Raw genomic sequence first — 19,461 nt, forward strand, 5'->3', positions numbered from 1 at the left:
CTGTGCCAGAACTTTTTTTTCACTTAGCTTTTCGCTTACCTTGCCTTTCCGTGTATGTAATTATGAGCCATGTCAGTTTTAATGTTGTGTGGTGTTCCATTGTTTGGTATGTGTACAATTAATTTATTCAGCTGACCTGTCTTTGAGGACCGACCACATGCCAGGTTCTGTGTTAAGTGCTGGGGGTACAGCAGTACATAAAAATGGGCACAGCCCCTGCGCCCCTTGGAGCTTACATTCTAGGGCAGTGGGGACAAACTAAGTCGGTTCTTCTGTATTTTAGAAGGATTATGTGCAATGGGGAAAAGAAGAGCAGAGGCAGTGTTGTTGTTTTTTAAATACCATGGCTAGGGAAGGCCTCACAGAGCAGGTGACCTTTGAGCAACACCGTAGGAAGTACGTGGATATTGGAAAAAGAATATTCCAGGCCAGGGAAGAGCATGTGCGGAGGCCTTAAGGTGGGCACAGTTCTGTCCGTCCCGTGCTGATTTCGTGTTTAGGCTGTGTCCGGTTTTTCACTAATTATAAGCAGCACTGCAGTGAGTATATCCTTGTAGCTAGACGTTGATTTGCATGGACAGTTTCCCCTGAAGGCTTTATCCTGGGTCAAAGGTACGGACTTTTCAAGGCATTTCAAACACGTTGCCCAGTGCCGTTCAGAAAGCACGTATCTATTCCTCTTCCCACGTGCAGGTGCTCATCACCAGGGATTATTTCTCAAGGAGCTAGACTTGACTATCGGGACAGAGAAATTGCTGAGGCCACAGCTTGCTGGGCCTCAGAGGGACGAAGCGTCTTATTTGGTGTGGTGATTTTAATTTTTTTTTTAAAGATTTTATTTAGTAGAGAGCGAGAGAGGACAAGCACAGGGAGAGGAAGAAGCAGACTCCCCGCTCAGCAGGGAGCCCGACATGGAGCTGGATCCCAGGACCCTGGAATCCTGGCCTGAGCCAAAGGCAGATGCTTAACCAACTGAGCCACCCAGGCGCCCCTGGTGTGGTGATTTTCAAATCTTGCTGTGTGTGATTTTAGCAAGAAAGTGTGAGTGTGCCTCGGGGAGTGTGTTCAGTGCAGGTGTCTGGGCCTCAGAGATGTCCATTGTGTAGCTGTGGGGTGGGGCTCAGGCCTCTGTAGTCGTAGCAGACATTCCTAGTGAGTCTCTGGTAGGTTGTGATTATACCAGGAACAGGGCAAGTAGGAGTGGTTCTTGGGCACCAAGAGCCTCCTTTGCAGCTCATGAGGTAAGTAGGAAGGATCTCCCTGCTCCCCTCTCCCGTGCCCCGAGATTACACCCCAAAATGACTCTCATGCCTAAATGCAGCATGATCTTCTGTATTCCCTTTCCTCTGCTAATTCTTTCTTTTGCAAGGAAAACTGTCTCCCTTCTTTATTTCCTGCCCCTTTGCCAGGAAAACGCCCCTTTGTCCTTAAAGACCTAGGTGAGGCTCCCCCCCCCGCCCCCGCCCCGGGAAGCTTACACCAACCGCACCTTCTGGTACTTTATATTTGGAGTGTGGTGCCCTCCGAATGGGGGCTAACGCATCCGCATCCGTGTTCTACTGGCCTGAGTTCCTCAGTGCTTTGGCTCCTTATCTCTGTGTGGCCTCCACCCCACTCCTACCGTAGTAGGTGCTCATTAAATGCCCCAGCTAGGGTGGCTGGCATCGCATGTGGACTCCTGAAAATAGCAGTCGCTGGGATTTATTGAGTCCTAAGTGCCGGTCACCCTTCTGAACGCCTGCACTATTTCCCTTCCCTCATCACCATCCTTGGAGGTGGGGCCTAGCATAGACGTTCTTTACACATGAAGACAGGGCAGTTGCGGGTGACTGAGTCGCCTAGGTCATCCAGTGGGCAGATGTGAGGTCGGGAGCGTGACTGTAGCGCCGTGCTCTTGACGCCTACATCACATGGGTCCTTTCAGACTCCCGAGCATGGCTGCGCCTCAGGGCGCTCTCTCCAGGCCAGGGGGACATGCCGTGGGAAGACCAAAAAGAGGACAGCGAGGGCGCCTGGGTGGCTCAGCTGGTTGAGCGACTGCCTTCGGCTCGGGTCATGATCCTGGAGTCCCTGGATCGAGTCCCGCATCGGGTTCCCTGCTCGGTGGGGAGTCTGCTTCTCCCTCTGATCCTCCCCCTCTCATGCTCTCTGTCTCCCATTCTCTCTCTCAGATAAATACATAAAATCTTAAAAAAAAAAAAAAAAAAACAACCTGGTAAAACCAGGGGAGCCTGGGTGGCTCAGTCAGTTAAGCGGCTGCCTTTGGCTCAGGTCATGATCCTGGAGTCCCGGGATTGAGTCCCGCATCGGGCTCCCTGCTCGGCGGGGAGCCTGCTTCTCCCTCTGACCCTCCCCCCTCTCATGTGCTCTCTCTCGCATTAAAAAACAAAAAACAAAACAAAACAAAAACTGTGTTAAAAAGAGGACGGCGAGTGTACAAGTATCAAACACAGTTAGTGCCTTTTCGGTGACCCCTCCCCCCCCCGGGTGTCCTTCCTGGCAGCCTGGGGTGGGGCTTGGGGGTTGTGGGGCAGGCACTGTTCAGTGGAAGGTGCCAGAGCCCATGAAGTGTGTACGGTGTGGCCAGGCCATGGCTCCCCAGGCTGGATTTGACAGATTGCAAGAATCCGTTTTGGGGTTGGTTCCGCCAAGTACCCTGGCAGGGGTTGTCCTGAGAGCCCTTTATACCCTCAAGTACTATGGAAACGTGAGATGGGGTTCTTAATGATGATCATGAAATACACTTGGACTCCTAGATGGCCCCAGGTGACCGCTGGTGTAACACAGATTTGGGCAGGGAGAGGGTGAATTTGGGGAAGAGGGAGAGGAGCAGGATTCCATTTTCACAGAAATGGTAGTGCATGGTACGCACACCAGTTTTTGCAAGAGTGAAACAATGGAACCAGAAGCCTCACTGAGGTGTAGAACAGGACCGGGTGCCCAGAGTGGCTTTGTCCCCTGATGGCCGGCGCTGTCCGATAGCCCCGTCAGCAGCAGGGGACGTGTTCTGCATCCGTGCAGCCTAGTCCTACGGGCCATGTGGGGCTCGAGCACTGGCGTGAGGAACTGATTTTACGTTTTATTTAATCATAGTGAATTTAAATTTAAGTCCATGTGGCCAGTGGCTCTTTTGCTGGAAGGCTCAGAGTAGACAAAGGAATGCCTCTTGGTAGAAAATGTAACAACAACAATACTTTGAAGGTACAGTTGACCTATTTGGTTGGTTCTTTTATTTCCAGTGGCGACCTACCCATGTGTCAGAAAACAGGCATTGTGGGCATAGAACCTCATAGCACTGGAGGAAGAAGACGCCTGATGTCCTTGACTTTATTAGGGTCTTACGGTTACAAATGGAGCAGTTTGTGAGGGGAGGTTGGGTGGAGGGAGCACCTTTTGTGGTTAAATCTTCCTTTTCATAGGCTTATTTATTGCTGGTGAGCTTGGGCAAGTGGATGAGGGTGGGCGTGTGGAGGAAGCAACCATTGATTATCCCCAAGGCTGTCATCCATTTGATGGACAGGGATAATTAGTGGATTAGGCAGGCCCCAATCAGAGAATAAAAGCCCAGGAATGGTTTTTATGATGAGGATCTCAGGAGCCCTTTCCTCTTACAGGATAGGGTGGGGAAGGGTGGCTTTTGGGACAAGGCTGTGACAGGCAGTTAGGGGCCCTGTCCTTCATCCTGCACACCCGCTTCTGGAAGCTGCCGATTCCTGCCTCGTGCTTGTAGAAGCACACGGGGTCCAGAGGCACTCCTGCTCAGATCAGAAGCTTCCTCTGGAAGCTTTGCTTTTCATTTCCCCAAAGTCCACACCAAGGGGTGACCTAGGAGAGGAGGAGGAGGGCTGCTGAGGGCTGTGTTACTCGTGCTCGCCCTGAGGAGGTTCCTGCAGATCTGCCAGGGGGCGGGGTGGGGGAGAGGCTGGTGGCTTGGGGTGCTGACAGCAGTAGCCTGTAGAGATGCTCCAGACAGGCTGTCAGCTAGAACCTGATCAGTCCCCATCAGTCCATCGAAAACCTGAAGATGTGATCAAGTTACCCATAATCGCACCACGGATGACAGCACCTGTGAACATTTCGGGTTCATTCCTTCCAGACCTTTTTCTACACGAAGGGCTTTTCTTTGTTTTGTGTCTCGTGGTTTCTTTTTCACGTGGTTGAGGCTCATGACCATCTCTAGCTCCCCTGGAGCATTTGCAGTTTGGGGAGCCCTCATACATCCCTTCTTGGACCGAGCAGGACCCAGCCTGCCTACTGAGCGGCCTTCTGCAGCCTGGGGGCTGGGCTGGGTAACTGGGTCTGTTCGTCTCGTGGCTTGTACTTCCCAGAGTCAGGGTAGCCCTTGGGCCCCAAAGTCGGTCCTCCATTTCCTCGGCTGCGAAATAACAGTAGCACCTGCCTCGGCGGGGTGTTGTGAGCATGGAACGGAATGTGTATCAGGTTGTGCTCCTCAGCGTGGTCTGTGCATCAACAGCCTCAGCGTTGCTTAGGTGAAACACGCGACATCCAGACCAAGGGAATCCGAGCCTGCGTTTCTGCAGGATCCCCAGGTGATGGGCATGGAAGTGAAAGTGTGAGACCTGCTGATCCATGCACCTGGCACCAAGCAACTGTTTTAGAAACTGGTGATGCTTGATGATGATGATGATGATGGTGGTCATGTCGCCAGGGTGAGAGGAGGGGCTTGGGAGGTTACCCGTGCAGTCGTGTGCCCAGGACTTGAGTTCTCAGCAGCGTGGTGAGCCAGCGTCCCTCTGGAACCTTTGGGCAGGACAGAGGCCTTTTGAGCTGGAACCCACTCCCTGGAGCCAGTCTCTCATTTGTTCTCAGCTAAGCTGCAGTCTTCCTCCTTGGGAGACTCTTCTCTAGCTCTGGCTCTTCTCACCTTGCCCCTTCTCTGACCACGGCTCCCGGCTCCCCCGAGTTCCCAGCGTGGGTGTCTGGTTCCCTCAGCTGTCCCCTGAGGTCCCGCTGCCACAGTGGGCTGGGCTGGGAGAGGCAGTTGCTGCATTATTTATGGGGCATCGTTAACCAGCCGTGCCGATGAGTTACACACAGTTTATTCTTCTGCTCTGTGTGTGGGATGCCATCCTGGGCCTCTGTTTAATACAGAACAAAACAAAGCAAAACAGAACCCCAAGCCACAACAGCCACTGGTTGGGTGCTGTGTCCTGCGCCCTGTGTTAGGCAAGTGGCCTGTCCCGCCTTCTGGCTGAGGGGAGAGTGGAGGAAGGGGAGGGAGAAGAGGAGAGGGACCCTGGGGTGTTCCCAGAGCTCAGCTTGGACGGTGGGGGTGGGGAAGCCAGCTTCCATATTTGCTTAAGTGGCCACCAACCTCTTGGGGAGTTGACAGAGATTGGGTGGGTCTTTTTTCTCAGAAGTAAGTAAAAGACTTCACTACCTACTCCCTCCCTAAGGGACCAGACTGCTGTTAGGTATGTGACCTGTGAGTTAGGTTCTCTTGTCACCTGGGTGACTTGGGATTTTTTTTTTTTTTTTTTTTAAAGATTGTATTTATTATGGCTGAATAGGGGTTTTCTAGTTGTTGAATGCCCCTGGAGGTTAGAAGAGAGAACAGCCGTCACTGGCGGGGTGTGTGATGTGGGGAGCATGGTGGGCACCCCACCTGGTGGATGCAGAGGTGTGAGCTATAATAGCCTGTCTTCAAGGAAGCCCCACCTCTGTTGCTGTAGAAAGGGGGGCAGTCTTGCAACTTGATCAAGGGAGTCCTTTACATATTTGTAAACAAACTCGTTTTGGAAGAGGGGACTTTTCCTTTCTCTCAGAATCCAGTGTGGTGTGAGTTTTATTTTCAACAAATCGCCTGGGGTTCAAAACCTGCCCTCTTCTCCAAAGAAAGCCAAGGGGTTCCAGGGAGACGAGAGTCATGTACCCGTTGCCTGTGACTTTGGACTTGGCAGAGCCCGGGTGCTTGGCGGGAGTCTTATTTTCTTTGATTTTGGTCTGTCTGGAAAGTTGTGAAATCTTTATGTGTTCTCTGGTGAACCCCACAGAGGGGTCTGTGTGGAGACTTTTTCACAGCCCCAGGACTGTGTTCCTGGGGATTTCCTCAAACGTGAATGGAGCCCAGTCAGAACCAATGGCCTCGCGGGAGAGCTTTCTGGGACTCGTTGGTGGGCGGTGCAGATGAGAAAATTAAGGACTGTGTTGGGATTGTTTTCTGATAGGGTTCTCAGTGGATATGGCATCTTGATCTGCAGATTTCTTTTGAAACTTGAGTATATTCTCTTTGACTTGGTCTTAAGAGTCTAGAAGAAGCCCTGGCTTTTTCTCTGTTACCTTTAACTCTTCAAGTTTCTTCTCTCTCCTCTCACTTCCTCCAGACTTTTGAATTTTTGTAGTAAAGCTACTTTTCAGGTGGGTAGAAACTTTTTTTTTTAACCTTGAAAGAAACTTAAAAGAAAAAAACTAGATCTAGAGCAATCCAACATCACCTTGCCTTTAAATTTTAATAACATTTACGCACTTTAAAAAAAAATTCTCAACAAGGAGGTTTTGTCTTCTGTTCTTAGAAGTTCATTTTTTTTTTTTTTTAGAATCCATTAAATTATATATTGCCTAAAACAGGTGGGCCTGACACTCTTTGATAGACTGTCAAATATCATTAAATCAGGAAAGAGCTGCTTTTGGCAGCCTTCTTCTGGCTGAGTGGGTGTTCGTGGGCGGAGAGCTGTGTGCTGCACCCCTTGACTAGAGAGGGGACCCTCCTTTTGTTGCTAATTTGGTAAAGACTGAAATGAGGCTCCCAAGTGATGGGGGCAGATAAGTTGTTTTTTTAAGTGCTTTAAGCAGTTGATTTCAGGCACATTCATGTCGGTCTGAGTACTCCTTCTAGCGTGTGCGGGGAGCGGCAGAGACTAGTCTGACTCCCTACACCCAGCTGGTAACTAGTTGTGAGATGCAGCTGGTTCTGCACTTAGCATGCAGGATTCCAGCCTGGACAGACAGTCTGACTTCGAGGCTTTAACATCTGTCCCAGTAGCCTGAGTGAGATTACAGGGCCCTGCAGACCCTTGGGTCATTCCTGTCCAATGTTTATTGGACACTGACAGAGGGCCCGGCGTTGCACTGAGCGCTTTTGAGGTTTGATCTCCGTTATCCCTCCCACCAACCCCGAGAAGTAGTGACTTATCCCCTTATTCCTTCCCTCCATTCTTTTAGTGTTCAGTGATGTCCGTGTTCAGTAATGGTGATGGAATTATTTGTTTTTATTGTTTGTCTTTATAAGGAGCAGGCCCTGAGAGATAAAGTGACTTCCCTTAATACTTGGCTGGCGCAGCCGTGGCTAGAAATCAGGACTGTGTGCTTCCTGCGCAGAACTGTTGTCTTTCTGGCATGTTCTCATTGAATGTGCCTCACCTTTTTCTTCAATCTTCTGGATCATCTCAGTGACTTTCTCACAGGGGCCCCTGCAGGGGAGCGGTTGGTGCTGGGGATAGGAAGGCCCCGGGGCGGTCATGGCCTCCTTTGTGTAGATGAGCGATGCTGGTACCTTTTGGCTGGAAGTTGGTGGTCAGTATGTCTGAACATCTTTAGGCTTTTCAAAAAGCTTCTCATACTTTCTCGGGGATCTGAAAGAGAAGAAAAGGCGAGGTGAGGCTGTAATTGGTTGGTTGAACTCTTGTGCTCTTAAGTATGCTGATGTCCATGGGACAGAGATCTCTCGTGGCCAGCCAGAGAACTCTGATCTCAGCCCTTGCCCCTTTAATTACTTGGATATAGATGTAGAAAGGGTGTTCATACTTGATAAGAAAATGGTAAATACGTTAGGTGTTATAATTGGATTTCCCCACAAGGTCTTGATGGGCCTGGAATGGTAGCTTGAGCTGTCAAGGATTCATTCAACCTAAGTTAAAATAAAGTTATGCTCTCGGGTAGAAGCAGCCCACTGGGGCACAAAGACGAGATGGAGGCTGTGTGGCTTAGCAATGTGGTGACAGGACCTGTGTGTGGATATTGGTGTCAGGAGCTCAGGTGTGGCTGCCAAAGGGCCTCTGCCAGGAGCCAGTCAGAGAGGATGCCTGGCCTGGTGCAGCTTAGCGCCCCATAGGAGCCAACTGTCGCTTGGGGGAATAAATCCCGAGACCTGCAGTTGGGCCAAGCAGGTCTCAGATGCTGCTCTAGCAGCATCTGTGAAGCAGACTTTAGGCTTTGGGAGGTTTGTAACTTCATGGTGCTCTTATTGCCAGAACCTCTAGTTTGATCTTAAAATTAAAAATAATGACTGTTGTTTTCGTAAAAATGATACATGACCCTTAATTAAAACACACACACACACACACACACAACAAAAAACAAAAAAACTGTGGCCATATAGGAAAATACAAACCAGAACGCAACACATTGGTCCAAATCTCAGCTTCCAGAAATAGGCTATTTGAACTTTGGTAGACAATTTTCCAGATATCTCTCTGCACATTTTCAGACAGACTTGATAGCTAGAGAAATGTAGAAAGAGGCACTTTTATGATAAGATTAAAACAAAAATATATTTAATTTTACTTTAACAGAATTGAAACTTAAGTGAAATAATACTGAAGAAATTGCTGAACTTCAGATGACCAAAAGAAATTAGTTTCTCAGGCATCCCTTTATTTTATTTTATTTTTTAAAGATTTTATTTATTTATTAGAGAGAGAGAGAGACAGAGAGTGAGCCGAGGGAGGGGCAGGGGGAGAGGGACAAGGAGACTCCCCGCTGTGCAGTGAGCCCAGTGCAGGGGGAGGGGCTCAAGCATCCCTGTAAAGCAGTGGTTCTTTGTTCTAAAGATTTATTTATTTATTTTAGAGAAAGAGGGAGGGCTCCTGCAAGCAGGGGCAGGGGTAGAGAGAGAATCCTCAAGCAGACTTCCCACTGAGTGCAGGGCCTGACGCAGGGCTCTATCCCAGGACCCTAAGATCCTAACCTGAGCTGAAATCAAGAGTCAGACATTTAACCAACTGAGCACCCTGGCGCCCCTATTATTGGCATTTGGTGAAGCTGAGGTCAGGGATGGTGCTGAACACCCTACAGTGCACGGGACAGTCCCCCACAGAAAAGAACCGTCTAGCTCGAAATGTCGGTGGCAAGGTTGAGCAACTGTACGCCAGGGTAAGAAACTAAGACCATTCAAATCAGTAGGAAGATGAAATCATTATGTTTTGGCTCAGGTGCCGTCGCAGCCTGTTTTGGTGGGCTTCTGTAATTAGTGGAAGATGAAATGATGAACTTCAGCAGAATTTCTCCCTCCGTTCCTTATACCGCCAAATCAGGAGGCGGCAAGTATCACCCCGCAGGTGTTGAGTCTTAGCTCTGTATGTAAACTATTCTGTGCCAAACTCTGCTTCTTTAGCCATGGCTTCTCCTTTTATGGGTTTATTTTGCATCCCCTCTTGCTTGGCTCCTTGATCTTAATATCAATTGAACGTGTCCGTGTAGGGAAGGTGTCACGCCCCACTCTGGTTTGCCCCGGTCAGAATTGTACCTGCAGTTTTGAGTTTGTGTCTGAGTACCGCCCTTAAAAGGGGAGAGAGAGATACCTTGCAGTGTCCCCAGGACGCTGCAGGGACGTGAAACACGGTCCTGGGTAGTACATGAACTGCAAATGGGGAGAGAAGGGAAAGCTGGAGGAATGTGCTGGTTTTCCTCAGTTCTTTGAAAAGACTTCCACACGGAAGCGGGGTTGGGCATCACCCTGAGGGTCCCCAGAAGGTTCAAGCTGGTGCCGCATGGACACAGAGGACACGATGGCAGATAGAGGCTCCCACAGGAGGGTGTTGAGTTCCTTGTGAGCTGAAGTGTGCTGGGGATCCACATGTTGTCATGTCGTGTGTAGGTGCTCGGTTCAAGCCATCAGCTGGATGGCTATACTTCGATAACTTCTCAACCTTGAGGTTCTGATGGGTTAGTAATGCTTCCCAGTGGCTGTCAGTCACTGTCCTGGGGAGGACCGCCAATCACTCTGGTTACCTCCTCCCTGCCCTTGGGGGATGAGGGTGGGAAAAGCCGTGGCCAGGGTCAGGCGGTTCCGGTCAGAGCCTTAAATGTTCTGCATATCTTGAATTTGGACCCACCATCTGTTACTCAAAAAGTGATCTATCCATGTATGTGTTAGATTCTGCCAAACGTGTTCAAATTGGCGTTTGTAGTATTTACAGGATAACAGGGCCTGAGCACAGTCTAAACCCATTTCAGAGCCAATGCATTTATATATAATCTGGGCACCGTATCCTAGACTGCAGAGGAAGGGCGCGCACACAGATTGTTCCCTGTATAATTGGAATTGGGTGTTCTGTTATTGTCTTAATCAGATGTCTATCACAGTGTGCCTTACTGATTGATGACTTTGTTTTGTTGTAGGGGAGCTATCCAGTGTGGGAAGATTTCATAAACAAAGCAGGAAAGCTACAGTCCCAGCTTCGGTAAGTAGAGAAGCACGTCATCCCCAGAAAAATGGCAACATCCTTAGACAGAGGATGGAATAGGACAGACCCAGGATGCAGATCGAGGTTAATTTTGGAAGCATTACAGATACAGAAGCATGTAGTGGGTTCTAATTTAAGCACTGCCACTTCTTAGCCTTATGTCCTGACCCCCGCCCCCCGATTCCCATACGTAAAACCGAACTCCTATCTGCTCTACTTCCACAGGAATTTTGGGAGTCAAATGAGGTATCCTCTGTAAGGTAATAATGAGCAACATTTATGTAATGCTCCACTGTGTGCCAGGCATATGTTAAATTAATTACATCTCACAACCCCAAGGGATAAGTACAGCTATTATCCTCAATTTACTGATGAAAAAACTGAGGCAACGAGAAGCTAAGTAGCTTGTCCAATGTCACACAGCTAGTAAATGGCAGAGCAGGGATTTGAACCTGAGTCTGGCTGCATAGTCCATTCTGCCCACTGCCTATCTTTATAAAGAGTTTACAGGGCGCCTGGGTGGCTCAGTTGGTTAAGCGACTGCCTTCGGCTCAGGTCATGATCCTGGAGTCCCGGGATCGAGTCCTGCATCGGGCTCCCTGCTTGGCAGGGAGTCTGCTTCTCCCTCTGACCCTCCCCCCTCTCATGTGCTCTCTGTCTCTCTCATTCTCTCTGTCTCAGATAAATAAATAAAGTCTTAAAAAAGAGTTTACAACTTACTGTTGACTATTGTATAATTCCATGTGTGTGAAATGTCTAGAAAATGCAGATCTGTAGAGACAGATATAGGTTAGTGTTGCCTGGGACTAGGAGAGGAACAGGAGATTGAGTACAAATGGGCAAGAGAAATCTTTTGGGGGTGATGGAAATGTTCTAAAATTGGCTTGTGGTAGTGGTTGCAAAATTCTAACTTTGCTAAAAAAATTGTTGAATCACATACCCAAAAAGGGTGAATCTTATGGTATACAAATTATGTCTCAATGAAGCTGCTTAAAAAAGAACAAGATCTAGGGCTGAGCGGCTTTAAGGGGCTATTGTTGCCTTGTCTTGTGCTTGCTCATGTATCATTTGATATGAAATAGAAAATTTGTCTGCATCTTCTTGTTACAGCTATATGCTTTTAGTGGGGATAAGGGCTACCCACTTGGTGGGTGCCCCATGAGGGATGGGACATTTTATTTTATTTTTAAGATTTTATTTATTCATTTGAGACACAGGTACAGAGAGAAAACATGAGCAGGGAGAGAGGCAGAGGGAGAGGGAGAAGCAGGCTCCTCGCGGAGCCAGGAGCCCGATGTGGGGCTCGATCCCAGGACCTTGGGATCATGACCTGAGCCGAAGGCAGACGCTTAACTATCTGAGCCACCCAGGCACCCCTGGGATGGGACATTTTAAAAAGCAATAATTTTCATGATTCCCGTTCGTGGCATATGGGGGATGACATCAGTTGGTTTGGATGTATGGAGGTGGTTTTCCAGAGGACAAAGCAGGTAGGTGTTTTCTAGGATAAAAAGCCACGTGGATGACATAACCTCTTGGTCCTTTACCCATGGATGTCAGGAGCTGTAGCCATAAGACTGGACATCCATGGATCCCCTGTAGATCAGGAGAGAGGAACTCCAGAAGGAAGGATCTTTCCTCTTCCATTCTGTCAGCTTCGTGGGGCCTGGGATTTCTATCCCATGAACCTAGGATATCCCAAGCTGTGAGTGGTCTTCCAGATGGACAGTCGTCTCAGGCATATAGCCCCTTTTTGGCTTGTCAAATCCTTTACCATTTTGGTGCTTAAGAACTTGAACAGACTTTTTAAAAAAGGGGGAACTTGTAAAGGTTTTCTGTTGGGCCAGCTCCAACCTCCTCTGTCTGAATGCAAGGAGCTACACCTACCCTCCATCCTGTAGGAGGTCCCTCCTGGAATAAACCAGAAAAACATTTGAGTACCCCTCCCCCGCCACCCTGCCTCATTTCTTTTCTGACCGCATTTAACTGTCTGGCAGCCTTTCAGGGTTGACCAAGGAGAAGATCCTCTCTTCCCCTTCTACCAAAGAGGAAGCTAAAACTTAAAGTAATTATTTGTTTAGCACAGCTAATCAGTTACAGTGAAACTTAAAGCAATCTTTTTTTTTTAAAGATTTATTTATTTATTTTAGAAAGAGCGTGGGGGAGGGGCAGAGGGAGAGAGAGACCTGAAGCTGACTCCCCGCTGAGCACAGAGCCTGACAGGGGGCTCAATCCCAGGACCCCTGAGATTATGATCTGAGCTGAAATCAAGAGTCAGCCGCTCAACCAACTGAGCCACCCACGCGCCCCAAAACTTAAAGCAATCTTATCCCCGTTGGTACAAAGAACATTTTATATATTTTATTCACAACGTTTAGGCCTCCTGAGGACAGGGACCATTTCTTTATTTTGTCAAACTAGGAGTACCCAGCTGAGAGCCTCCTGCACATGGTTTAGTTTTCGGTAGTAAAGAAAGGATGAGAAGCCCGTAGGAGAGGTGAATAAGCTTGCAGTGTGTACGCTGAATCATTGCTCGGGGCTGCGGGCGCATGCATGGTGGCTCAGCCCCGTCAGAGGACCAGGATGTCTCATGACAACGGCAGACAGTGAAATAGGACTCACTGGAAGGCAGTGGTTAAAAGCTCCTGGTTCCTCACACTTGACCGCCATCCTCCTTTTCAGGGGAGCCCGTGTAGCAAGACACCTCTACAGCTGGCTCATTAAATTGGGATGATCAGCACTGACTTGAACGAGAATCAGTCCAGCCATTGTGTCAGATACTGTCAATCAGAATGAATTATGTATAAATCCCAGGATGTTTGATAAAGCTAACTTTTCCAGGGTTTGCATTTGATGTCAACTCTTTGAAAAATACACTTCAGAGGGGCTTTTTTCTTTCAGTTTTGTTCTGTGTTTTTTTTTTTTTTTTTAATTTGAGCAGAATATTTTCTTGCTCTACCGGACAATATCAGGCCTCATTCTGCAGTTTGGCGCTAAGGGACTGTGGCCCGGGTTTCCCTGGGGACCACTCCCAGCACCTTCCAGAACCTTCTGTGTCAGAGCTACTGTTGCTGAGCTATAGGGTCCTTTCTTCAGTTCCATCTTGAAGTCCTTCCTTTCTAGTCCTTATTCTCATGTTCTTCCTATAGCTTTGCATTCTTAGGAATGCTGAGCAAAGACTAGATTCATATGTGAGAAACTTGGAAATGCACTTCAGGCTCCACGCTGGATTGTGAAGTCCATGTGTGCGAGTCCTGGGGCTGGCTTGTGTGTTGTAGGCCCAGGTCCTCGTGGGTAGCGGAGCTTATCTAACTTCACTGGATGACATCTTGGGATGACAGTGCTAGGAACCAGTAGACCACAGAGTTCTCAAGAGGATGTGAAGAACTCAAAATAATTTCTAGGACAGCAAATGACTGTCGTGACTTCTCAGTCTCAAGGAATTCAGAAGATGCAGTCGAGATAGCATTCTAAGGTTGAAAAAAATAGTCTGTTTCATTATAAGTGGGATTTAGGGGGAAAAGTCACACGGCTGGGATCTTGTCCTGCAGCGGATGAGCACGGGACTGTGCATCCTGCCAGGCTACATCCATTCCAATTCTGAGGCGAACTGGTGATTTTTGAAAGTCACTCTGAACTTGTCTCCATTTTCCCAACTCTAATATGAAGTATTTGAAGCAGAGGCTCTCTCTCCAAGATTCCATCTCCCAGTCCATGTAGAGATGCTGTTTGCCGACACTAAAATGAATTTCACCTGTACCATTTCTAGTTTTTAATGATTTTTTTTTTTTAAGATTTTATTTATTTATTTGAGAGAGAGAGCATGAGGGGGGGAGGGTCAGAGGGAGAAGCAGACTCCTCGCTGAGCAGGGAGCCCGATGCGGGACTCGATCCCGGGACTCCAGGATCGTGACATGAGCCGAAGGCAGTCGCTTAACCAACTGAGCCACCCAGGTGCCCATGATGTTTTTCTTTTAGGTTAGAAACACCTGTCTTTCCTCCTTTGTGAAATTTGGCCCAGTAATTATGTCATCAGGTGGAACAGGGTGGGAGGAATTGCCCACAATTACTGACCAGCCCCGAATGCACTGGGTATTTGCGGGAGAGAGTGCTAATATGGGGAGAAATGCTTCCTGAGCAAACAAGGGGGCCTGCCAAGCCCGTGCCTGTCCACGTCCAGTTGAGTCCAGTTGAGTCGTTTCTCCCAGAAGGTTGCATTCCGTTCCCTGCAGAGCTGTTAACCCTTTAGCTGTAATGAACTTGCATGAGACATTCCTCATGCTTTTGTTCTCTGTTTGCATTTTAGGACCACAGTAGTAGCAGCAGCTGCCTTCTTGGACGCCTTTCAGAAAGTGGCTGACATGGCGACCAACACACGTGGTAAGCAGATGGAGGGACGGCTTCCAGCGCGAACCGAATGCAGCATGTGGGCTCTTACCCTTGGGTGGCTTCACGGGGAGCTACAGCCGAAGTTATCAGAGCTTAGCTGACTCACGGTTTTAACTTCCTAGAAAACTCTGTGGGATTCCCCATATTGGAAGTTGCAGACAGTCCTCCAGATAACGAAGCATGTGAGAGGGGGAGTGAAAAGTAGAGAAAAGGAGGCACGGTCTGTGCGGGAGGGGGCCTGGTGTGTGGTGTGGGTCACTTTTAATGACGTGCTGGTTGCCGAGCCTGGAACCGTGTGTTTGGTTGCCGTCCTTCCCTCCTCACACGGGTTGTCTGTCCTAAGGTTTTCCTTATTCCCTTGTGGAGAGGGAAGCGGCGAGAATGATCGGATAGAGAGCATTTTTCTGCGAGGATCCCTTGTGTAAGTCGTGTCCTCTTGTGTTGTATCTGTGGGTCTCCCACATTGGACGGGCAAACCCCTTGAGACTATGACGTAGTCATGTCGAACTCCCCCAAAATGGTGCCTAGCGCATAGCAGGTGTTTAAAAGGTTTATTAAATCAATGAACAAAGGGAAATCTTGTGCAACTTTTTAAGTTTCAGTGACTAGAATAAAAACATGAGAGGAGGTATAGAGAGAAAATGAAGCTCCCCTATCCACCGCCATTGTCAGAAAGACAACATCACTCGTAACACGGAGACCCTGTTCAAAGGGGGGTGCTTTCCTTTTCATTCCCAGGCAGGGAAGCTCTCCTGCCTCTTTTTTTTTTTTTTTTTGCCTTGTTTTTCTGGGTCTGCTTGTATACTGTCTCTTCATTGTCATGGTAACACTGGAAAATATGGGTATTGGGGGTGAGTTTTGGGGGGTTGCTGTCAGTCCCACGAGGGTTTAGCTTCTCTGAAACACATGATGGATACCTCCAGCGGGTTTCATTTGGTACCCCTTTACCATCGGTGTCTAATTAAATATTCAAATGAATTTGCAGTGAGGATACTTCTCATTCATTCAAGAAACTTGAGAACTGCTAATATTTTAGGTACTATTATGGGACCACAAAAATCAATATATTATTTATTCTTCGTGTCCTGGAGGGGTTTGCAATTGAGTGGGGGGTAGGGAGGAGATGTGTGAATAGAGAATTTAGCGGTAGAAGTAATATGTTTGTACAGTAATAGTAGTAGAGAAGCGTGCTGGGGGAATACAGAAAAGTGAGCAATTAGCTCAGCTCAGGGAGTCGAGGTTCTCCCAGGGGAGGTAATATTTCCCCTTATTTCCAAGACACCAACGGTGTTTCGAAAGGTTCCCTAGGAGAATGTGATGGAGGTACCAGAGCAGTGGTTAGAAGGACTTGATCTGGTTTGTCAGCTTGATAGGGGTCTTAATTCGTATCTTAATCCCTTAAAAAGTTCTTACATAGTAGACATGTGTCCATTGTACTCTTTTTACTTGGATACTATAAAGATTCTGCAACATTTAAGCCAACCATCACCACTGTTAGTGTTTTTGAGTCTATTTTCAAATAGTCTACTTCAGTGGTCTCTGGAACTGGGCTTGTCAGTCACACTGATGTCTTTCTAGAATGGCCATCAGAACGTGTCTTCCTTAAAAGAATGGCTTTACTATTTGAAAGGACAGAGATCGCTGGCGTTGCATTTTTGAGACTCTGTGATTCTTAATAAGTTTTTTATATTTTCTCTTTTCTTTTTTAATTTTTTAATATTTTGTTTTTTTAAAGTTTTTTTAAGATGTTATTTATTTGACAGAGACACAGCGAGAGAGGGAACACAGGCAGCGGGGAGTGGGAGAGGGAGAAGCAGGCTTCCCGCTGAGCAGGGAGCCCGATGCGGGGCTCGATCCCAGGACCCTGAGATCATGACCTGAGCCGAAGGCAGACGCTTAACGACTGAGCCACCCAGGCGCCCCAAGTTTTTTATATTTTTATATTTAATTATTGATGGGACCCTCAAGGATGGAGGAGAGCAGCATCCCTCAAGTTCCCGTAATTGCCGACAGCAGGAACTGGGGTTTCTGCAGAGGCTGCTCCCTGGAGTGGCTCTCGGTGGGAAAGCGGAGGGCCTGCAAGTCTCATGGCTTCAGGGAGGACAAACAGAGCAACTGTCTGTGGGAAAAGAAACCAGAATAGCCTCTCTGTGGCGGTGATGGAGGTGGAGTCGCAGCTTGGAAGTGAAGAACATGACAAAAGACAAATAATGTCACAGTGAACAGACCCCTGCTTTGATGTATTTTTAAACCACTTGATTTCAGGTCATTTTTAGCGATGCCAGAATAACTTTACATCTCGCGATCTCTAGAAATTCCTGTGCACTCTCTTGAGGGTGAGAACTCTCACATGACCTAAAAAGGGTATGGTTGATACAAAGAAGGTATATTTCATAGAGGTGATAAGAGAAACACGAAGGCACTTCTCGTATGGTCAACAAGCATCATAAGTGATTTTTATTAAGTTATTTTTAACTTAAAAATGGAAAAACCTAGACCATGCACTTTTGTTTAAAAAATTCATATAACAAAGTCTGTAAAGTAAAATCCACCCTCCCAGTGCCCCCTGGCAGGGATTGGGTTGAGCATCATTTATAGACTTTTTTTTTGCGTGTATAAACACGTCTGGGAGGAAGAAAGCTAGTTGCAGAACGATTTGTAGAATGGTACATGGAGTAAAGTACTTCTGGATGATCTAAAGGTAGCCCCTAAAGAACACATTTCCGTGCTTTTACTACACGGTACGTTACAGTTACCTTTCCATGTCCATACCTGTGGATCGGCCTCATTCTTTCTAGCGCCCAAACGGAATTTCATTGTCTGGATACAGCACAGTTTCAGCATTCTGCTGCTGATGGAAATTTAGGATCTCTCTCATTTATTTGCTCTTTCAAGCCATGCAGCAGTTAATGCCCATGTATACATCCTTTGGGAGATCTGTGTGTAATCTGTTTTTAAAAGTGTGTGCATCTCCACGGAAACAGTCTGTAGAAATTGCTTCAAACTGTTTTGGTCAGCAGCAAATATACTTGGACTTAAGCTTATTAAAGGCTGTGACTCTATATGGTTTGCAGTTTGATATCTACCCTCTGCAAAAGTCCAGTTTTTTGTGTTTTTTTTTTTGTTTGTTTTTGCTTAGAGCTTTTGGATGTATTTTTTGAGTCCTTGCTCAATGTGCTAGAAGGGAATTTAAGTGCATCTCTTTTGGACAGGCATCCAGAATCTCAAGTTAGCATGTCTCTGGTTTCCAAAATATTAGCATTCCATATTGTCTCCCAAAGCTCTGAAATTCCTTTGTCCTTTTTTTTTTTTAAAGATTTTATTTATTTATTTGAGAGAGAGAGTGAGAGAGAGAAAGAGCACAAGAGGGGGGAGCGGGAGAGGGAGAAGCAGACTCCCTGCCGAGCAGGTAGCCCGATGCGGGACTCGATCCCGGGACTCCAGGATCATGACCTGAGCCGAAGGCAGTCGCTTAACCAACTGAGCCACCCAGGCGCCCTCCTTTGTCCTTTTTAGCTAATATTTTGCACTAGCTATTAATACAATTTATTTAGGAAAAACTTTTAAAGCTATTCACTATAAGAGCAAAATTAATGTACTCATTATGTAACTTGTTAAATAGGATGTGGAAATATGTTAGAACTCTATTTTGTTCATTATACAAATGCGTATAAGTTGCTATTATATGTGTGTATTTATATTAATAATTAAACCATAATGGAATTTAAGAGTTTATTAGCACCATAATCCATAGTACAGTTTCATATTTTGTTGATTGTGCACTCTGGAATGAATATACAGTTTGTATTTAGCATGAGAGTATACCTTTTCCCATATTACTGACCACAAAGAGTTAGTGTCTAGGCATTTGCTATGCATGGAATGCCAGACTTTGTGGAGCAGAGTCCCCATCTTCTTCGTGTCCATGATGGACCAGCAAACGACCTGTCATTGGAGTTGAGAAATGTTGGACTGACTGGTATGCAGTTGTCTGAGTTATTTAAGAAAAAAAAGAAAAAAAAACTAAGGGGGTTGGGGTGGAGGGCATCTTAGCTCTGGACAGCAGAAGCACCTCTTGGGGAATAGGATTCCTGCACCTGTGAGTATGTCCTTGCACACTGGGCCCTGCCTCCTGTTTGACTGGAAGGCAGGGGTACTGAGCTGATGAAACCCTCCGCCTTAGTCAGCACTGGCCCTTTGCACCACCGCATTGTTTGGTTGTGTCCACAAGGGCCTTTGAAGAGCATAATGCTGTGTGACTTTCATTTCTGGTTGCCTCTGTGTGCCTATGTAATTACTTTATAGCTTTGAAAAACCATCTCAGGGCTGTTTAGATAATGATACACCAAACCCAGAGTGAGGAGTTTAAGATTTTATGAAGAAAGGAAATGGATCCCCAGCCGACTAGATCATCTTTAATGTCCAGAAGCCTTTGTACATCACTTTAAAAGAGTGGGCATGGTTTCGACGTTGGAAATTATGGCAACTAACCTTTATTGAATAGTAATGCGGGCTGGGCTCTGTTCTAAGAGCATCACATATGCTGAGTCTGTTCTCATAACGTGAGATACAGTGCTTGTGATCTCCATTTTAGGTGATGAAGTCAGGATAAAGAGAACTTAACCTAAACCAAGGTTACATGGCCAGT

At 47.2% G+C, this 19,461-nt stretch overlaps 1 protein-coding gene across 6 annotated transcripts in view; it reads left to right on the plus strand.

Annotated features, from left to right (window-relative positions):
- Nucleotides 1–19,461, plus strand: part of MTSS1 (MTSS I-BAR domain containing 1) — a 161,647-nt gene that overhangs the window by 12,822 nt on the left and 129,364 nt on the right. For all 6 annotated transcript variants that reach the window (XM_064587893.1, XM_064587898.1, XM_045895902.3 and 3 more), the window contains exons 2-3: nt 10,360–10,421; nt 14,731–14,804. In XM_064587893.1, coding sequence (XP_064443963.1) covers nt 10,360–10,421; nt 14,731–14,804 — 136 coding nt within the window. The remainder of the gene's footprint in view (nt 1–10,359; nt 10,422–14,730; nt 14,805–19,461) is intronic.

This window comes from Mirounga angustirostris, unplaced genomic scaffold (genome assembly GCF_029215605.1).
Source record: "Mirounga angustirostris isolate CCGP_5_RB_7025 unplaced genomic scaffold, mMirAng1.0.hap1 SCAF_4, whole genome shotgun sequence".
Lineage (NCBI taxonomy): Eukaryota > Metazoa > Chordata > Mammalia > Carnivora > Phocidae > Mirounga > Mirounga angustirostris.